Source organism: Protopterus annectens, chromosome 8.part0 (genome assembly GCF_019279795.1).
Source record: "Protopterus annectens isolate FY-2018-M chromosome 8.part0, PAN1.0, whole genome shotgun sequence".
In the NCBI taxonomy this organism is placed as follows: domain Eukaryota; kingdom Metazoa; phylum Chordata; order Ceratodontiformes; family Protopteridae; genus Protopterus; species Protopterus annectens.
The window spans coordinates 590,514,573-590,530,726 of NC_056741.1; the positions used below are offsets into that span (position 1 = coordinate 590,514,573).

Sequence of the window (16,154 nt, forward strand, 5' to 3'; positions counted from 1 at the left end):
TTTTGCTCATTGCACTATAGAAGGCCCCCTTTTAAGTAAAAAATGAGATTTTGCAGAACGACGTAGTCACAAAATTGATACAAATAACTTGATCTTTGTTATGTGTCCCCAAAAATAAAGATTCGCTGTAACAGAATGCGTTATAATTTCATGTTACGGCAAAGTGTTTCAGATACACAACAATAGTTTTTGACAATTAACGGGAAGTTAGAAATAATTTATATTCTGAAAATTCAAGCTAAGTGCAGTTTTCAAGTTCCCCAGAAACTTGGGACTGATTGGCCTGCGTTAACAAGACAGGTGACGACGGCAACCCTGCCTGAGACACCTCACAACGAGAAATAACAAGGCATCTACAAATGAGCAAGTTAGCCAGAACAATGTCAGAAATGTCTTGAAAGCCACAATTTAATTTCCATCTCACTGGTCACTTGATTGTGACCAAAAGAACCGCAAGTTACTCTATTTCACAGTGAGCTACTTCAGGCAGTAAGCTTCTTTCAACTCTTATTATAAAAGTTTGTGATGCAGCAATAAAATTCGGGCACGTTCAAATGAACTTTCTGTTACCGAAGGTGTCTGTAGAGATCCTTGCACCCTTTCCCCGCACTACCAAAAACGGCTCACAACATATGTGGATGTTGCAACAAACACGATTGCCATCGCATAGGTATAGCAAGAAAAAAAGAAAAACGCCCCTGGCAAACTCCCTTTAGGTTGTGTTCTGATAACTCCACCCACCCCTAGTTTAACTCCACCGGTATCGTGGGTGGAGTTTTATTTGCCACCTGTCCTAATGCAGCATAGAAAATAAAAGTGCTTGGGGCCAGCTACCTGAATGTATAAGGGAAATAATCAAAAGACCTGACTAAGCAAGGGCAAGTGGGAAGAATTTGAATTATTCTTTTCAGAACTATCCCCACATTCAAAAACAAGAAAGTCTATATTTTTGATAGGGAAAGGCCAAAAATTAGTTTACACTTTCTTAAAGTTAACCTTAATTTGGACTCTGTGGATCGAGTGGTCGCTCGGAATTTTTTGTATAGAAGCAAGTATTTTCTGCTGAGGGACTCAAGCCGAGAGGGACTGAACTACAATGACTCCTTACCGAGTCCCCTTACTTTGTGCGGTGGGATGTATAACTTTATTTGGTGAGTTTTTCGGATTGTACCACGTTTGATTATGCTGCTCTGTCTTGGCTAATGCGTGTTTTTTGCGCATTTTACATATTGTGAGAGAATCTGTAGTCCTATGTATGAATTAGATCTCTGCGTTTTTCCCTTTGATTACCGAATGTATTTATTTCTGTCTTTCCCTCTCGTTCACCAGGTAAGTGAGCTAGTCCAGGGACTCCTGTTAGCCGCTACTTGGCAAAAAGGAGAGTCCAAGGAAAAACGTACGTGATACGACAGTATTAGTGCCTAACACGCACAGATGATGCACATACTGTCAAAGTATAGCAATAGACAGTAGAAAAATGTCAAGCTGCATTTAAAATCACAAGTAGCTGCATTCTGTATAAATATATCAGATAATATTCAAGCGATATGCTCTGTCATGTAGCATCTAAGTCCGTATATAGCACGATCATGTTTCTTAGTCCTAAAGTCCTTAAAATGTTTTAAACAGATCAGGATCACTTTTTTCCCATGGGTAGGGTGAAGTTTCAGCTATTCCCTCAGTTGTCCATGGCTGAACTGGATATGGTTATGAACTGTGCTCTGTCATACAGTCATTTCTTTTTGATGTAGCAGGATGGTGGAAAATTAATATTTGCACGTAAAAGTCTCGTATTTTTATTTATTCGGAAAGTATTTAACACCGCCTACAGCATATCACCTAAGTGGTAATCCATATATATATATATATATATATATATATATATATATATATATATATATATATATATATATTTGTATCTGTACTACTTCTAGGGGCGTTAGGTAAATTATTCGTAGTTTGTGGTGTACTTTACCACAAAGCAGCAAATAGATTTTAAGTGAGGATAGAAGTCAGTGTTGAAAGGGCGTTGTCCGGTGATTTGAAATGTACATGTTGTTTGTCTGCCTCACGAAAGGTTGAGGCATTCACAGTTACCATATCCTAGTGGCCACATATCACTTACTGAGGAAGAGTAGTGTTACCTGTCTCTGCTGAAACAAGAGCCAGATGTAGGTTAGAAATGGAAGCTGGAGGGCAGGGCGACAGAGTTGCTTACCCCAAGTAGCCTGAGTGTAGTCTTATTCTAGACTTCAAATGGTTCCAAGGCATGGCACAATTCGAGTTCCCTCTAACCATATGTGTATTATCTGCTTCAGGCATGCTGCAGTTAGAAGTGTTGGGCAGCTTCACCAAGATCATGTCTTATCAAGAGACTCTTATTTAAGCATTATTCTTTTTCCGGTGATATACAATTTCAGTGCTGGTTGGGAAATTTCAGCATATAGTAGCACATATACTAAGCAACAATTTAATTGTCTAGAGCCTTTTCTCATTTGATTCTAAATAATGAATGCTTATATAAAGTTATGGGGAACAGGATGTTCAAAATAAGATTTGGTTTCATGTAATACAGTACAAGTAAAACACCTCCCGAACTAGGCCTGTAGTTAGTCAATACAGGTGATATTTATTTCAGTTGGTTGACTGGAATAATCTGAGTAGGCTAACCTGTTTTCAACAAAGGTACTGGAGACCATTTTAAATGTAGGGTGGCAATTTACAATTAGTAGCAACACAATGAATTCTGTCTCTCCACATCTTTACTTTGGGCTTGGAACACAGCTTCAAGGACACCAATGTGTGAACGAAGCACAAGTAACAGGCTTATATGTGAGTCTTAATACCCTCTACTTGTGTATTGTGCCATTCTAGTAAGTTATGTGACCACTCGGAATGCATATTTTGATGTTTACATTGGCAAATGTGCCCAGTGGACTTTGTTAATATTGACTACTTGCTGTGATTTTTTGGTAGTGGCATTACCAGTGGTATGGAGATGTCTGTTAATACTTTGCAGCTCTGCAGAATAATTCTTTTTAAAAGAAATGTAAGCTTTTTTATTTTAGAAAAGCAAAATTGTATTGGTTATTCAATGGACAATTTATTTTAGATAAATATTAGGTTGTGTTGAGTTACAGGTGTTTGCTGTGCTGCTGAGTAATTTGTTTTGTAGTTGTGTGCATTGTACCTACAATGTAAACGCTAATCTGTAGCCAGATGTTTATTTATTTGTTCTGTTGAACAGGAAAGCCCCACCTAGGCCAGCAAGCCAGTCTCCAAATCACGTTTGCTACCCGAGCTTTCTCCATATGAATAACACCTCTGCTCCTACTCAGACCCTCTCTCTTATTAATGCTTTACTTGTTGTTATAACCTGTGCTATTTCATAATTTGTGCTAGCAATGTCATTTTAGTTTTTTTTCTTACAACTGGTACTGTAAATTTTAAATATAACCTTTGTGTATGAGAACTTATTTGTTACTGTAACCAGTAATGTGTTTTAGCTTGTACTGGAACCTTTCTCCACAGGGCTTTGCTAAAATGAATAGTATACAGACATACACATGACCTGGATGTTATCCATATAGACAAGACTCAGGTAGCAAGGATGTGCTTTGGGGCAGTGGCTAAATGGCCTAGGTGGGGCTTTCCTGGTCAACAAAACAGGAGCCATTTCTCAGTCATTGTAAGATATGAAGTCAGGGAAAGCAGTATTTATTACTTGTGTTGTGCACACCTGTGGTGCATTATATCGTTATAAACCATGGATGGAGAAGTACTGAAGTGTACATCCCTGAATGTTCATTGGCAAGAGAAATACACAATATACGATATGTAATTTGCAATATGAAACTGGACATCATTAATGAAACTCACTTTAAGAAACCTACATGATGCTCCGTATCACTGTATTGATTATTTAATATTTATTTACTGAAGATGCTGCAATTCAGTCTATATAATGCTATTTAAATTAACTGATTTTTCATGGTGGCTGTGAAAAGATGGTGATGTGCTGAAGTTTGTTGGGGAGGGGAGGTTATGGCTGACATTCGTGCTGTATTGGTTCAATGATGCAATGAGGCTGAGTCAGAAAACACGACAATCACTTTTTTATTTGGTTAAGAGCAGGAGTTAAAATTATGAGGTTAAGTATTGTCTGCAGTGTGTACATTATCTATATTTTTGTTTGTCCTTTGTTGACTGGGTTATTCCTATTAAGCTAGCAATTTCTTTACAGGGAAGACCTGAGGTGGTATTTATATCAAGTAAAATTTGCTCAGGGCAATAGAGAACTTATACTCTTTACGGTAAGTGCCATGGTATTTTTTACATCTACCAGAGCTATCATCAACTCAACCATGTAAGATCTTGGTTTAGCATCTCATCTGAAAGATGAGGCAATAGTGATACACCCCAAACTGCTGTACTGCACTCTGAAAAATTAATCCAGTCATATGGAGGGAGGATAGAACCCACAGCTTTCTGCTCTTCCAGCACCACGGGCAGGTTAACAGCTTTTAAAGAATATAAGCACAATGTTTCAAATGTTCTTCATATCAAATGTCCACTTCACTACCATCTCAAAGGCAACCTAACTGTTCTTTCTTTCTTATTTTCTTTCTTTATCTTCTCCTCCTTCTTTTATATCTTTATGTATTTATTTTTTGTTTCTCTCATTTTTGTTTCTTCCTTCCTTTCTTTTCCTATTGCCCCCTTCATTTCTCTCTTTCTCACATTGAAAGCATGGCATAATTGTATTGTAATACCTCCACTGGGTGTGGCCTGTGTGCTGGATGTGCCAAGTGGCAGTGATGTATGCAAATGATGTATGATTGACTGCCATGCATATTTGACGGTGACATCAATCATGCATTGGTTGTTGATTGGCACGTGTGGAAATCACCCCTGTACATGTGATTTGTGAATCCTCCTGAGACTGCGAGGCTCTAGTGCTAAATTAATTAAATGCTGGGCTATGTTGTAGTGTACTGGCTCACCTTCAGTTTCGTGCAGGAGTGGGTGTGACCAGGATGATGGACGACCAAACCAGAATATGAAATGAGGCATGCTTGGCATCCCATGCATACTAGCCACTGACACACTAAATACATATCAGCTGTATCATTTCTTATGTTATAGCAAAGTACAAACATTATCCATTACATAAATAAATATATACTTATGATACTTCATGATACTTTCTTGGATGCAAGTTCCCTGCGAAGAATGCGAGAGGGTCTCTCGAAAAGTTTATCAATTTATGCACACATATGAAGTATACAAGAGGGCAGGACAACAATAAAAGATATGCATAGCTTGCCATACGAGGTTCAATATATTTTTACATCAATTCTTAAGGAAGTAAGTTGAGTGAGATGCATAAAATACCTGCACTTTTCAAAACTGTTATTTTAGTTATATCTAGCTTGTGTTCGGAAAAAAGAGAATTACGTTCCTGGACAGTAAAAAATGTGTTATTTTGTTGGTTCTTCTGCTACTGTTTTTGGCATGTACATTGTCTTTCGTAATTTGGAACTTTATAATTTTGCTGCCTTATTGCGTGGATATTTTTTGTTTGGTGGTGGCCATATTAGAAATACTTCAATCGAGACATGTGTCATGTGCCTGCCTGTATACAGAACGGGTATCCAATGGGACTGTCAGTTATAAATCAATATAAGCATTCGTTGAAAATGAATATTCATTCTGGTTTGAGGCACATCGTAATGATTATTGAATGTTATTGAGTGACGTAAACTGTCTTGGGCGGGGTTTGGGCGGCGCTTGTTACTGCGCATCTGGTGAACCAGTACGCTGCAATCGCCAAATGCTGCAGGTATTAATAAGTTCTAAGACGTTTCCTTGTGCTTTAGGGCATATAATCTTTTTAAGAGAATATTCAGTGAAGGATCATTTTTAGAAATACGCATGTACCTCATATTCTTTTCCATTTTTTAGTATTTTATTAAACAGAGTTCATCATAAGATTCCTTGTCCAGTGTATAATTTCTGCTCGTATTCCATATTTTTGCTATCCTTTTTAGGAAAGTGGGTCTATAGTGCGCATTGCTACTTTCTTGTGTGTAGGTGTGTTGGGTCTTAGAAAATATGCACGTCATATTATTGTCCACTTTTTAGTATTTTATTAAACAGAGTTCATCATAAGAATGCTTTCCAGTGCCTCATTTCTGCTTGTATTTTGTTAAGGAGTTTTCGTGATTGACAAACAATTGTGTATTTATTAGTCAGTTTACAGTTATAGTGCTGTTATACATTTTTTACTGTTATACAGGTTGTTTCATTCAATAGACAAAGCAGTTAGAGGTCTACATTTCTTTCACCTGTAATTAAACAGTTATAGTGCTGTTGCTTCACCAGTAATGTGTGCAGTGTTTATTGATTTCTTTAGAATGACTTTTAAGAATTGACTTAAAAAAAAAAACGTTTACTTCAATGTTTTGTTATTTGGTTCAGTATTTATTTCCCTGAGCTAACGTACTTGGTTATTTAGGTCAATATTTATTTCCCTGTGCTAACATACCAAATACCCAGTGAATGTTCATAATGACTTTTATTTATTTATTTATTTCACATTTATTAACCGGGTTAGTCCAACTGGATAAGAAATTACCCATTTTCAGTGGAGACCCGAGGGGAAAAGCCCCGAACAAAACATACAAATGCATACAAATAGAGACAAGTTAACAATATAAAGAGCAAAACAAACTTATGGATACAATGGATAAGAAAAAAATGTAATCCAGGGAATAGTACATAGCTATATACAAGGTCAGAAGAAGGAAAGTGCAAAAGAAGATAGGAGTAGAGGAGGAATGAAGTGATCTAGGGGGAGGGGGAAAAAAGAAGAGCAGTAGGATAAAGTAAATTATATAAAGAGGGAGGGTATAGAAAGAAGAGCAGATTGAATAAAGTAAGATAAGAAAGAGGAAAAAGGTCTTAATGATAAGTCTAGTGGAGAAATGGGAATATGGAAAGGGAGGAGTTAAGATAAAGTAAATTATATAAAGAGGGAGGGTATAGAAAGAAGAGCAGATTGAGTAAAGTAAGATAAGAAAGAGGAAAAAGGTCTTTATGATAAGTCTAGTGGAGAAATGGGAATATGGAAAGGGAGGAGTTAGGATAAAGTAAATTATATAAAGAGGGAGGGTATAGAAAGAAGAGCAGACTGGATAAAGTAAGATAAGAAAGAGGAAAAGGGTCTTAATGATAAGTCTAGTGGAGAAATGGGAATATGGAAAGGGAGGAGTTAGGATAAAGTAAATTATACAAAGAGGGAGGGTATAGAAAGAAGAGCAGATTGAGTAAAGTAAGATAAGAAAGAGGAAAAAGGTCTTAATGATAAGTCTAGTGGATAAATGGGAATATGGAAAGGGAGAAGTTAGGATAAAGTAAATTATATAAAGAGGGAGGGTATAGAAAGAAGAGCAGATTGAGTAAAGTAAGATAAGAAAGAGGAAAAGGTCTTAATAAGTCTAGTGGAGAAATGGGAATACGGAAAGGGAGGAGTTAGGATAAAGTAAATTATACAAAGAGGGAGGGTATAGAAAGAAGAGCAGATTGAATAAAGTAAGATAAGAAAGAGGAAAAGGGTCTTAATGATAAGTCTAGTGCAGAAATGGGAATATGGAAAGGGAGGAGTTAGGATAAAGTAAATTATACAAAGAGGGAGGGTATAGAAAGAAGAGCAGATTGAATAAAGTAAGATAAGAAAGAGGAAAAGGGTCTTAATGATAAGTCTAGTGAAGAAATGGGAATATGGAAAGGGAGGAGTTAAGTAGGATGGTTACAGGTACATATAGGGTTGTTATGGAGGTACAAAATAAGGTCATGTTTGAAATTAGGAAGAGAGGTATGACTTCTAATATGAAGTGGAAGATTATTCCAAATAAGGGAGATGGAGTGTTTATAAAGTATTTTACCTATGTTAATATTGGGTTTATAGACTTGTAGAAAGAGTTTATTAGAGCTGCGCAGGGATCGGGGAGGGGTGTACCAGGAGATCAGGTTGGACAGAGATGGACAGTCAGAGTTAGAATTAAGAATTCGGAAAGCTTGGATCAATTGACATTTGGTCAGAAGGTGTGGGAATTTGAGCCAGTGTAGTTTTTTGAGAGCAGAACAGTGATGGGATTTATAGGGGCTGCTGGTGACAAATCTAGCAATTTTGTTATAAGTTTGGTTAAGTTTTGCAAGCAGGTTATATTGTAAATTGGAAAATAGAGGGGAGCCATAGAGGAGGGCGGGGAGGAGATAGGACTGGGCTAGCAGTCCATGAATATTCTGTAATGTTTGTACTCATCACTGGGTGTTGGGTGGAGGACAAGGTTTGGGTGGGTCTTGCTATGGGCATCCTGGAGAGGGGTACTAGAATACAATTATGCTGAAAGCGCACTCTGGTTCATAGGTTCATAGGTTCATAGGTTCATACTAGGCTATCTGCCCGAGGGCATTTACAAGCCTAGCCCATCGTTTTGTGGCTTAGGCCACCCCTTTAGTATGGGGAACTATACCCATTATTTTTCTGTGCCTCTGTCGAGCAGTGACACTGAGGTAATCCCTGGGGTATATCTGCGATCTCCCATCCATTGGTCAAGATTTCTCTTGAACAAGGCCAGCGAGGTGCTCTGCCTCACATGTACCGGGATTTTGTTCCACAGCATAGGGAGTCTTTGGGTGATGAATCTATCCCTCCAGCACGTCCTATTAATAGCCGTGTCAAGGTTTAAGTCTCCGCCCTTGTGGCTCTGATGGATCTAGATTTTTGAGGTGAAGCATATTCATCAAATCTGGGTTTGACATGGCCTTGTATGTTAGGCAAAGGTCACCTCTGAGCAGCGGTGGCGACTGAATAGAGCTGGAGTTCTTTCAGTCGGGCAGCATAGGACAGATTTTGAGACCCTTTATCCTTTTGGTGAGGAACTTTTGTGGCCTCTCCAGCTGCTGCAAGTGTCGGGTCAGATACATTCGAATGGGGCATTGTACTCAATCATTGGTCTGATGAGTGATGAGTAAAGGGAGACTATGACCTCCTTGATCTAGATGAGAATCCCTTCATGATAAGGTGGGCAATGTAGAAGGTCTTCCTAACTACTTTAGCTACATGGGTGTCGAATGACAGACTACTATCAACCTGGGTCCCCAGGTCCCTGATAACTTCTTCTGTGCTCAGTGGATTGCCACCTATTTGGTAGCTAGGGGTAACCTTGTTTTTCCCGAGGTATGACTATGCATTTTTGGCATTTAACTTTAGGCCGTGGCTCTGGCACCAGTTATCCGTTCTGTGAGACCCTTCTGAAGGATATCTGTGTCAGATGTGTTTTCTACTATGGCCAGTTTGCAGTCATCTGCAAACTTTGTCAGCCATAACCCTCCTGTGTTTGCTTGTACTTGAAAAGTAGATGCCAAACAAGAGTGGGCCCAGGACTGAGCCCTGTGGGACACCACTTGTGACAGGCTTTGAGTCTGACATGGCGCCAGCAGCTCTGACCCTGTGGGTTCTGTCACTCAGCCAGTTTGCAACCCATCTTGTGATGTATGGGTTGACATTTAAGCTGATGAGTTTTTCAATGATACCCGAATGGGGTATTGTATCGAAGGCCTTAGCCAGATCGAGGTAGGCTGTATGGACTGCCTTTCCCTCATCAATGGCTTTGGTGACTGTTTCAAAAGTCAACCAAGTTTAAAAGGCATGATCTGCCTTTGACAAAGCCAAACTGGGTTGGTTCCAAAGTCAGCAAATTCCCTATGTCTTTATTTATGAGGTCCATTATGATCCTCTCCATGGCTTTGCAGATAAGGCTTGTCAAGCTAATGGGCCGGTAATTTCCAGGGTCGGTGGAGGCACCGCCTTTGTGAAGTGGTACCACAGTTGCAGTGCGCCACTCCTGAGTGCGTATCCAGAGGTAAGACTTTGATTAAACAGCTGTCCTAGCTGTGGGTTTAATTCCTCATTGAGTTCATGGAGCACACAGCCGGGGACACCATCAGGTCCCATGGATGCTGTGTTTTTTGCTTTGGAGAGAGCAGTTCTCACTTGGGGGCTGGAGATGTTTGGGGGGCTGCAATCGTTTGGTATAGATATCTCTCCTTTTGGGGGGGAGGGGGGGGAGAAGTTTGCACTGAACCTGTCAGCCAGTTTAATCTTTAAAACATTTCAATAAACAAAGGAAGAAGTAAAGCAACCCAGGGTCATGTACTGAGTGTCTAGCTATTTATTGGGTAAAAATAAAAGGGATAATAGCAGCGATATTACTGAATTATGGACTTTGAGCTGTTTTGTGGTAGTTGCACTCTGGCTGGTTTGTCATTAGGTTTGGATCAAATAGCCACCTACTTGCATACTTACAAATAGAAAAATCCATAAAGACAGGTAAATGTATGCAAATTGTAATGGAATCATACTTTCTTAAAGTTTGGTATTCCACTTTCAAATTTATTGACTTCAGTAATTAAACAAAACTGTGTTGAGGTCCTTTTGTGTACCTGAGCAATAATTACATTATGCAGAAACCAATTGTGCTTCATCAGAACTGGTTGCAAAACTGCCCCAGATGATAAACTAATCCAAGAATGCTGGAAATGTAATGTCAGAATGCAAATCCTCCAGAATTATGGAGATTATGTGTTGCGGTATCTTAGAGGTTTGAACATTTAGAAGCAGCATTAGTGTGTGTGTGTGTGTGTGTGTGTGTGTGTGTGTGTGTGTGTGTGTGTGTGTAGGTGTCACTAACACGCTAAATGCAAATTTAGCATGTATAGCCTAAAGAAAGCAGATGCAGTGATAGCATATTCACATTGTGTGACACTGTTTACATTTTAAGAGGAGCGCCTATTAATTCCATCTGCTTCATTTTTATGCAAATGTTCTTGTTCTCTCATACAGATTTCTACTTTAGGATGTGTTTGGTGCAAAAGACTGCCTTTCACCAACATGACATGTTTTCATGCATTGCCTTATTGTCCATTATAACTTCTCATGTTGCTCTGCAATAACTGATCATACAAGGTGGATGGTGCTTTTTGATAGGGCAGTCAGCAAACTCACATGCAAGGATGGCTATACATGATACTGGCAAACGTTCGGTACTTGATCCAGAGCAACTGTACTGAAATATTTGTAAATTACATACCTCCCATAGTGCCTTTGAAAAGGGAGGGCTGTAAATAAAATTTTTACACAGTTATGTTTTATCAGGGCTCATTTGGCTGTGTCCCTTTTTTATCCATGAGATTGAGGAGTTTTGATTTCCTGTTCCCCTTTACTATTATTGATTAATGAATGTTATGTTATGAAAGCAAAAAATGCATGTGTGTCTGTGTGCTTTTCCTTTGGTCAGTAATGCAGCCAAAGCAAATTGGATGCAGAATACAAAGCCCTCTTTCATCAAAAGAAAACTGGAACTGCAGAAAGAGCTCACGACAATACAACATTTTATATGAAGCAAGCCATACAACAGTGCATGTGCATTGTCGGGGGGGGGGGGGGTTGCAATCCTGGAGTCCGTAACTGATCTCAAGAACTGTAATTTTCATGGGCTTTAACCTGTTGAAAGCGTTAAACACTTGTAATAGATGTGGCCGTAATCAATATATAAAGTAACTACTATATCCACACGCTATCACTCACTCACTCATACACATCCGTTTTCAGGTGTGACACAAGGGCACCATCTGGTTAGGGGTGTGTCTTTGTGTGTGTGTGTGTGTGTCTGTGTGCGTGTTCGTGTGTCTGTGTGTGTTCGTGTGTCTGTGCGTGTTTACACTTTTCTGTATTTTTATTCATTTATTTGAATTTTGCTAGGTGAAAATGACATCTAGGAGCCTTAGTGTTTGTCACTGGTCAGTAGATCAAAGTTGAATGTGAAAGATCACCAACATCGTGATGGCAGCTAAAGTTTTCTGAGTCTGTGCAATCTCTAACTTGGCATAGATAGAGTGATTTGAGGTTTGAGGCTTGCCCCATGTTGGTGAGGAGAAGGCCCTCCTGAAAAGGGGGGTGCAGTCTTGGGAATGGTACTGTTTTTAGTGGTAATCTCTGTAAGTTTTAGATGTTTCAGGTTCAAATAATCACATTTAAATGAGATGCAATTATTTGCCACTCACTATGGATACAAGCAAACCTGTTAAACCACACTAGGAAATTTTTATTATTCTGAAAATTAATAATGACTTGGTTTTAATTTAATAGTTAGTTAAGCCATAGAAATCAGAAGTCCATTTTTAATGGAGCCATAGAAGTAAATACAAGGCTATTAAGTTGGTCAGGGTCACACAGCATGCAGGTAATTGATTCTGAATGTCTGTCTCAAAGTTTGCCATCGAGCAAATATGGTGTTGTTCATCATCTTCTTTCGGCTGTTCCCGTTAGGGGTCGCCACAGCGGATCACCTGTTTCCATTTCTTCCTGTCCTCTGCATCTTGCTGTGTCACACCAACCACCTGCATGTCCTCTCTCATCACATCCATAAACCTTATCTTAGGCCTTCCTCTTTTCCTGTTACCTGGTAGCTTCATCCTTAGCATCTTTTTCCCAATATACTCCGCATCCCTTCTCAGCACATGTCCAAACCAACGTAATCTTGCCTCTCTGGCCTTGTCTCCAAACCTTCCAACCTAGGCTGACCCTCTAATATACTTATTCCTAATCCTGTCCACCCTCGTCACACCCAGTGCAAATCTTAACATCTTTAACTCTGCCACATCCAGCTCAAGCACCTGCCTTTTTGTCAATGCCACTGTTTCCAACCCGTATAACATAGCTGGTCTCACTACCCTCTTGTAGACCTTCCCTTTCACTCTTACAGGTACTCGTCTGTCACAAATCACTCCTGACACTCTTCTCCACCCACTCCATCCTGCCTGTACTCTCTCTTTCACCTGTCTTCCACACTCACCATTACTCTGAACTATTGACCCCAAGTATTTAAACTCATCCACCTTCGCCAGTTCTACTCCTTGCATCCTCACCATTCCTCTATCTTCCCTCTCATTCACACACATATATTCTGTCTTAGTCCTGCTGACCTTCATTCCTCTTCTCTCTAGAGCATATCTCCATCTCTCCAGGGTCTCCTCCACCTGTTCCCTACTCTCACTACAGATCACAATGTCATCTGCAAACATCATAGTCCATGGGGACTCCTGTCTGATCTAGTCTGTCAACCTGTCCATCACCATTGCAAATAAGAAAGGGCTCAGAGCTGATCCTTGATGTAACCCCACCTCCACCTTAAATGCATCCGTCACTCCCACCGCAGACCTCACCGCTGTCACACTACCCTCGTACATATCGTGTACCACTCTCACATACTTCTCTAATACTCCTGACTTCCTCATACAATACCACAACTCCTCTATAGGCACCCTGTCATATGCTTTCTCCAAGTCTACAAAAACACAATGCGACTCCTTCTGACATTCTCTCTACTTCTTCATCAACACTCTCAGAGCAAACATCACATCTGTAGTGCTCTTTCCCGGCATAAAACCATACTGCTGTTCACTAATCATCACATCCCTTCTTAACCTAGCTTCCACTACTCTTTCCCATAACGTCATGCTGTGACTGATCAATTTAATTCCTCTGTAGTTACTACAGCTCTGCACATCACCCTTATTCTTAAAAATTGGTACCAAAACACTTTTTCTCCATTCCTCAGGCATCCTCTCACTCTCCAAGATTTCATTAAACAATCTGGTTAAAAACGCCACTGCCATTTCACCTAAACACCTCCATGCTTCCACAGGTATGTCATCTGGGCCAACAGCCTTTCCATTCTTCATTCTCTTCATAGCTATCCTTACTTCCTCCTTGCTAATCCATTGTACGTCATGATTCACTATCCCTACATCATCCAACCTTCTCTCCCTCTCATTCTCCTCATTCATCAACCCCTCAAAGTACTCTTTCCATCTCCTCAACACACTCTCCTCGCTTGTGAGTATGTTTCCCTCATTATCCTTTATCACCTTTACCTGCTGCACATCTTTCCTAGCTCGGTCCCTCTGTCTAGCCAATCTGTACAGGTCCTTTTCTCCCTCCTTAGTGTCCAACCTTTCATACAACTCTTCATATGCCGTATCCTTAGCCTTCGCCACCTCTCTCTTTGCCATGTACCTGATCTCCTTATACTCCTGTCTACTTTCTTCATCTCTCTGACAATCCCACTTCTTCTTTGCCAACCTCTTTGCCTGTATACTCTTCTGTACTTCCTCATTCCACCACCATGTCTCTGTGTTGTCCTTCCTCTGTCCCGATGTGATACCAAGCACCTTTCTAGCCATCTCCCTTACTAGCTCTGCTGTAGTTACCCAGCTATTTGGTAACTCTTCACTGCCACCCAGTGCCTGTTTTAACTCATCCCTGAACTCAACCTCACAATTACCCTTTTTCAATTTCCACCATTTGATCCTTGGTGCCCTCACACTCCTCCTGCTCTTCTTGATCACCAATGTCATCCTACAAACCACCATCCTATGCTGCCTAACTACACTTTCTCCAGCCACCACTTTACAGTCTCCAATCTCCTTCAAACTGGCCCTCCTACATAAGATATAATCCACCTGTGTGCATCTTCCTCCACTCTTGTATGTCACCCTATGCTCCTCCCTCTTGTTAAAATACGTATTCACCACAGCCATATCCATCCTTTTCGCAAAATCCACTACCATCTGACCTTCTGCATTCCTTTGTTTAACACCATACCTACCCATCACTTCCTCATCCCCACTGTTCCCTTCACCAACATGCCCATTTAAATCTGCTCCAATCACCACTCTCTCACCCTTGGGTACAGTCATCACCACTTCATCCAATTCATTCCAAATTTTTTCTTTCTCATCCATTGCACACCCAACTTGTGGAGCATATGCACTAACAACATTAATCATTACACCATCAATTTCCAGCTTCATAAACATCACTCTATCCGACACCCTTTTCACCTCCAAAACACTCTTCGCATACTGTTCCTTCAGAATAACCCCTACGCCATTTCTCCTCCCATCCACACAATGATAAAACAATTTGAACCCACCTCCGATACACCTAGCCTTACTCCCCTTCCATCTGGTCTCTTGCACACACAATATACCAACCTTCCTTCTGTCCATCATATCAGCTAGCTCTCTCCCTATACCAGTCATACTGCCAACATTCAAAGTTCCGACCCTCACTACCACAGTCCTAGCCTTTCTCATGCCTTCCACCTCTTCTCCTCCTTCGGCCAACAGTAGCCCAATTTCCGCCAGCACCCTGTTGGCTAACAGTACTGGTGGCGGTCGTTGTTAACCCGGGCCTCGACCGATCCGGTAGGGAAATATTAACTGGTGACTGCATGAAAAGATTTGGTGAAGTTTTATGCCGGATGCCCTTCTTGATGCAACCCTCCCCATTTATCCGGGCTTGGGACCAGCACAAAGAAATGCAGTGGCTTGTGCATCCCCAGTGGCTGGGTTAAGCATATATGGTGTTGTTAAATGCTATAAATTTCTTTACAGTTCCAGGAACATTTTTACACTTTATGAATGATGTGAACTACTAAATTTCTGCATAAATTGTCTGCTGGAAATCAGTAGCTGTAGCATGCAGTTTTTATTTAGTGTCTCACCCTAACAGATGCACACACAAAATCTCCTGTAATGAGTTTATGAGGGAATATCTCACGGTATAGTCCCTGTAAATCATGGACTATAGCTCACTGTAGCCCAAGTTTAAAACTTCCAAAAGCTGTCCTGAGTTAAAAGGGACATTGCTATATCTGTATGTGACAGTATGGCCACTACAGGCTAGTTGCCTTGCGTGCATGACATATGTCAGTGGCACAATTCACACTATCACAAATAATATACATGCTATTAATATTGTCAAACACCTTTGTATGCAGTGTGTGCATTATGTGAACAGGTAGCACACATGCTTCTGGTGTAACAACTTGATTGTTGTCCCGCATCATCAGTCATGTATATTCCACTGAAAGAATATGTAGGTGTGGACAATAAGCTGTGACAAAGGTGGTACGCTTTAGTTACACATTACTGGAACACGTGTAGGGGGGTACATGGAGAAGTTATTGGTGTGATCAGGGTTGGGAACCATGACGTCAGTATGCCGTCTAATGTGCATGTCC

The 16,154-nt window shown here is 40.3% G+C and overlaps 1 protein-coding gene across 2 annotated transcripts in view; it reads left to right on the forward strand.

The window, feature by feature from the left end:
- Positions 1 to 792: 792 nt before the first annotated feature.
- The window catches only part of LOC122808941 (mucin-1-like), a 626,079-nt gene continuing 610,717 nt past the window's right edge, over positions 793 to 16,154 (forward strand). For both annotated transcript variants that reach the window (XM_044080094.1, XM_044080093.1), the window contains exon 1: positions 793 to 1,151. In XM_044080094.1, coding sequence (XP_043936029.1) covers positions 1,097 to 1,151 — 55 coding nt within the window. In that variant the 5' untranslated portion in view covers positions 793 to 1,096. The remainder of the gene's footprint in view (positions 1,152 to 16,154) is intronic.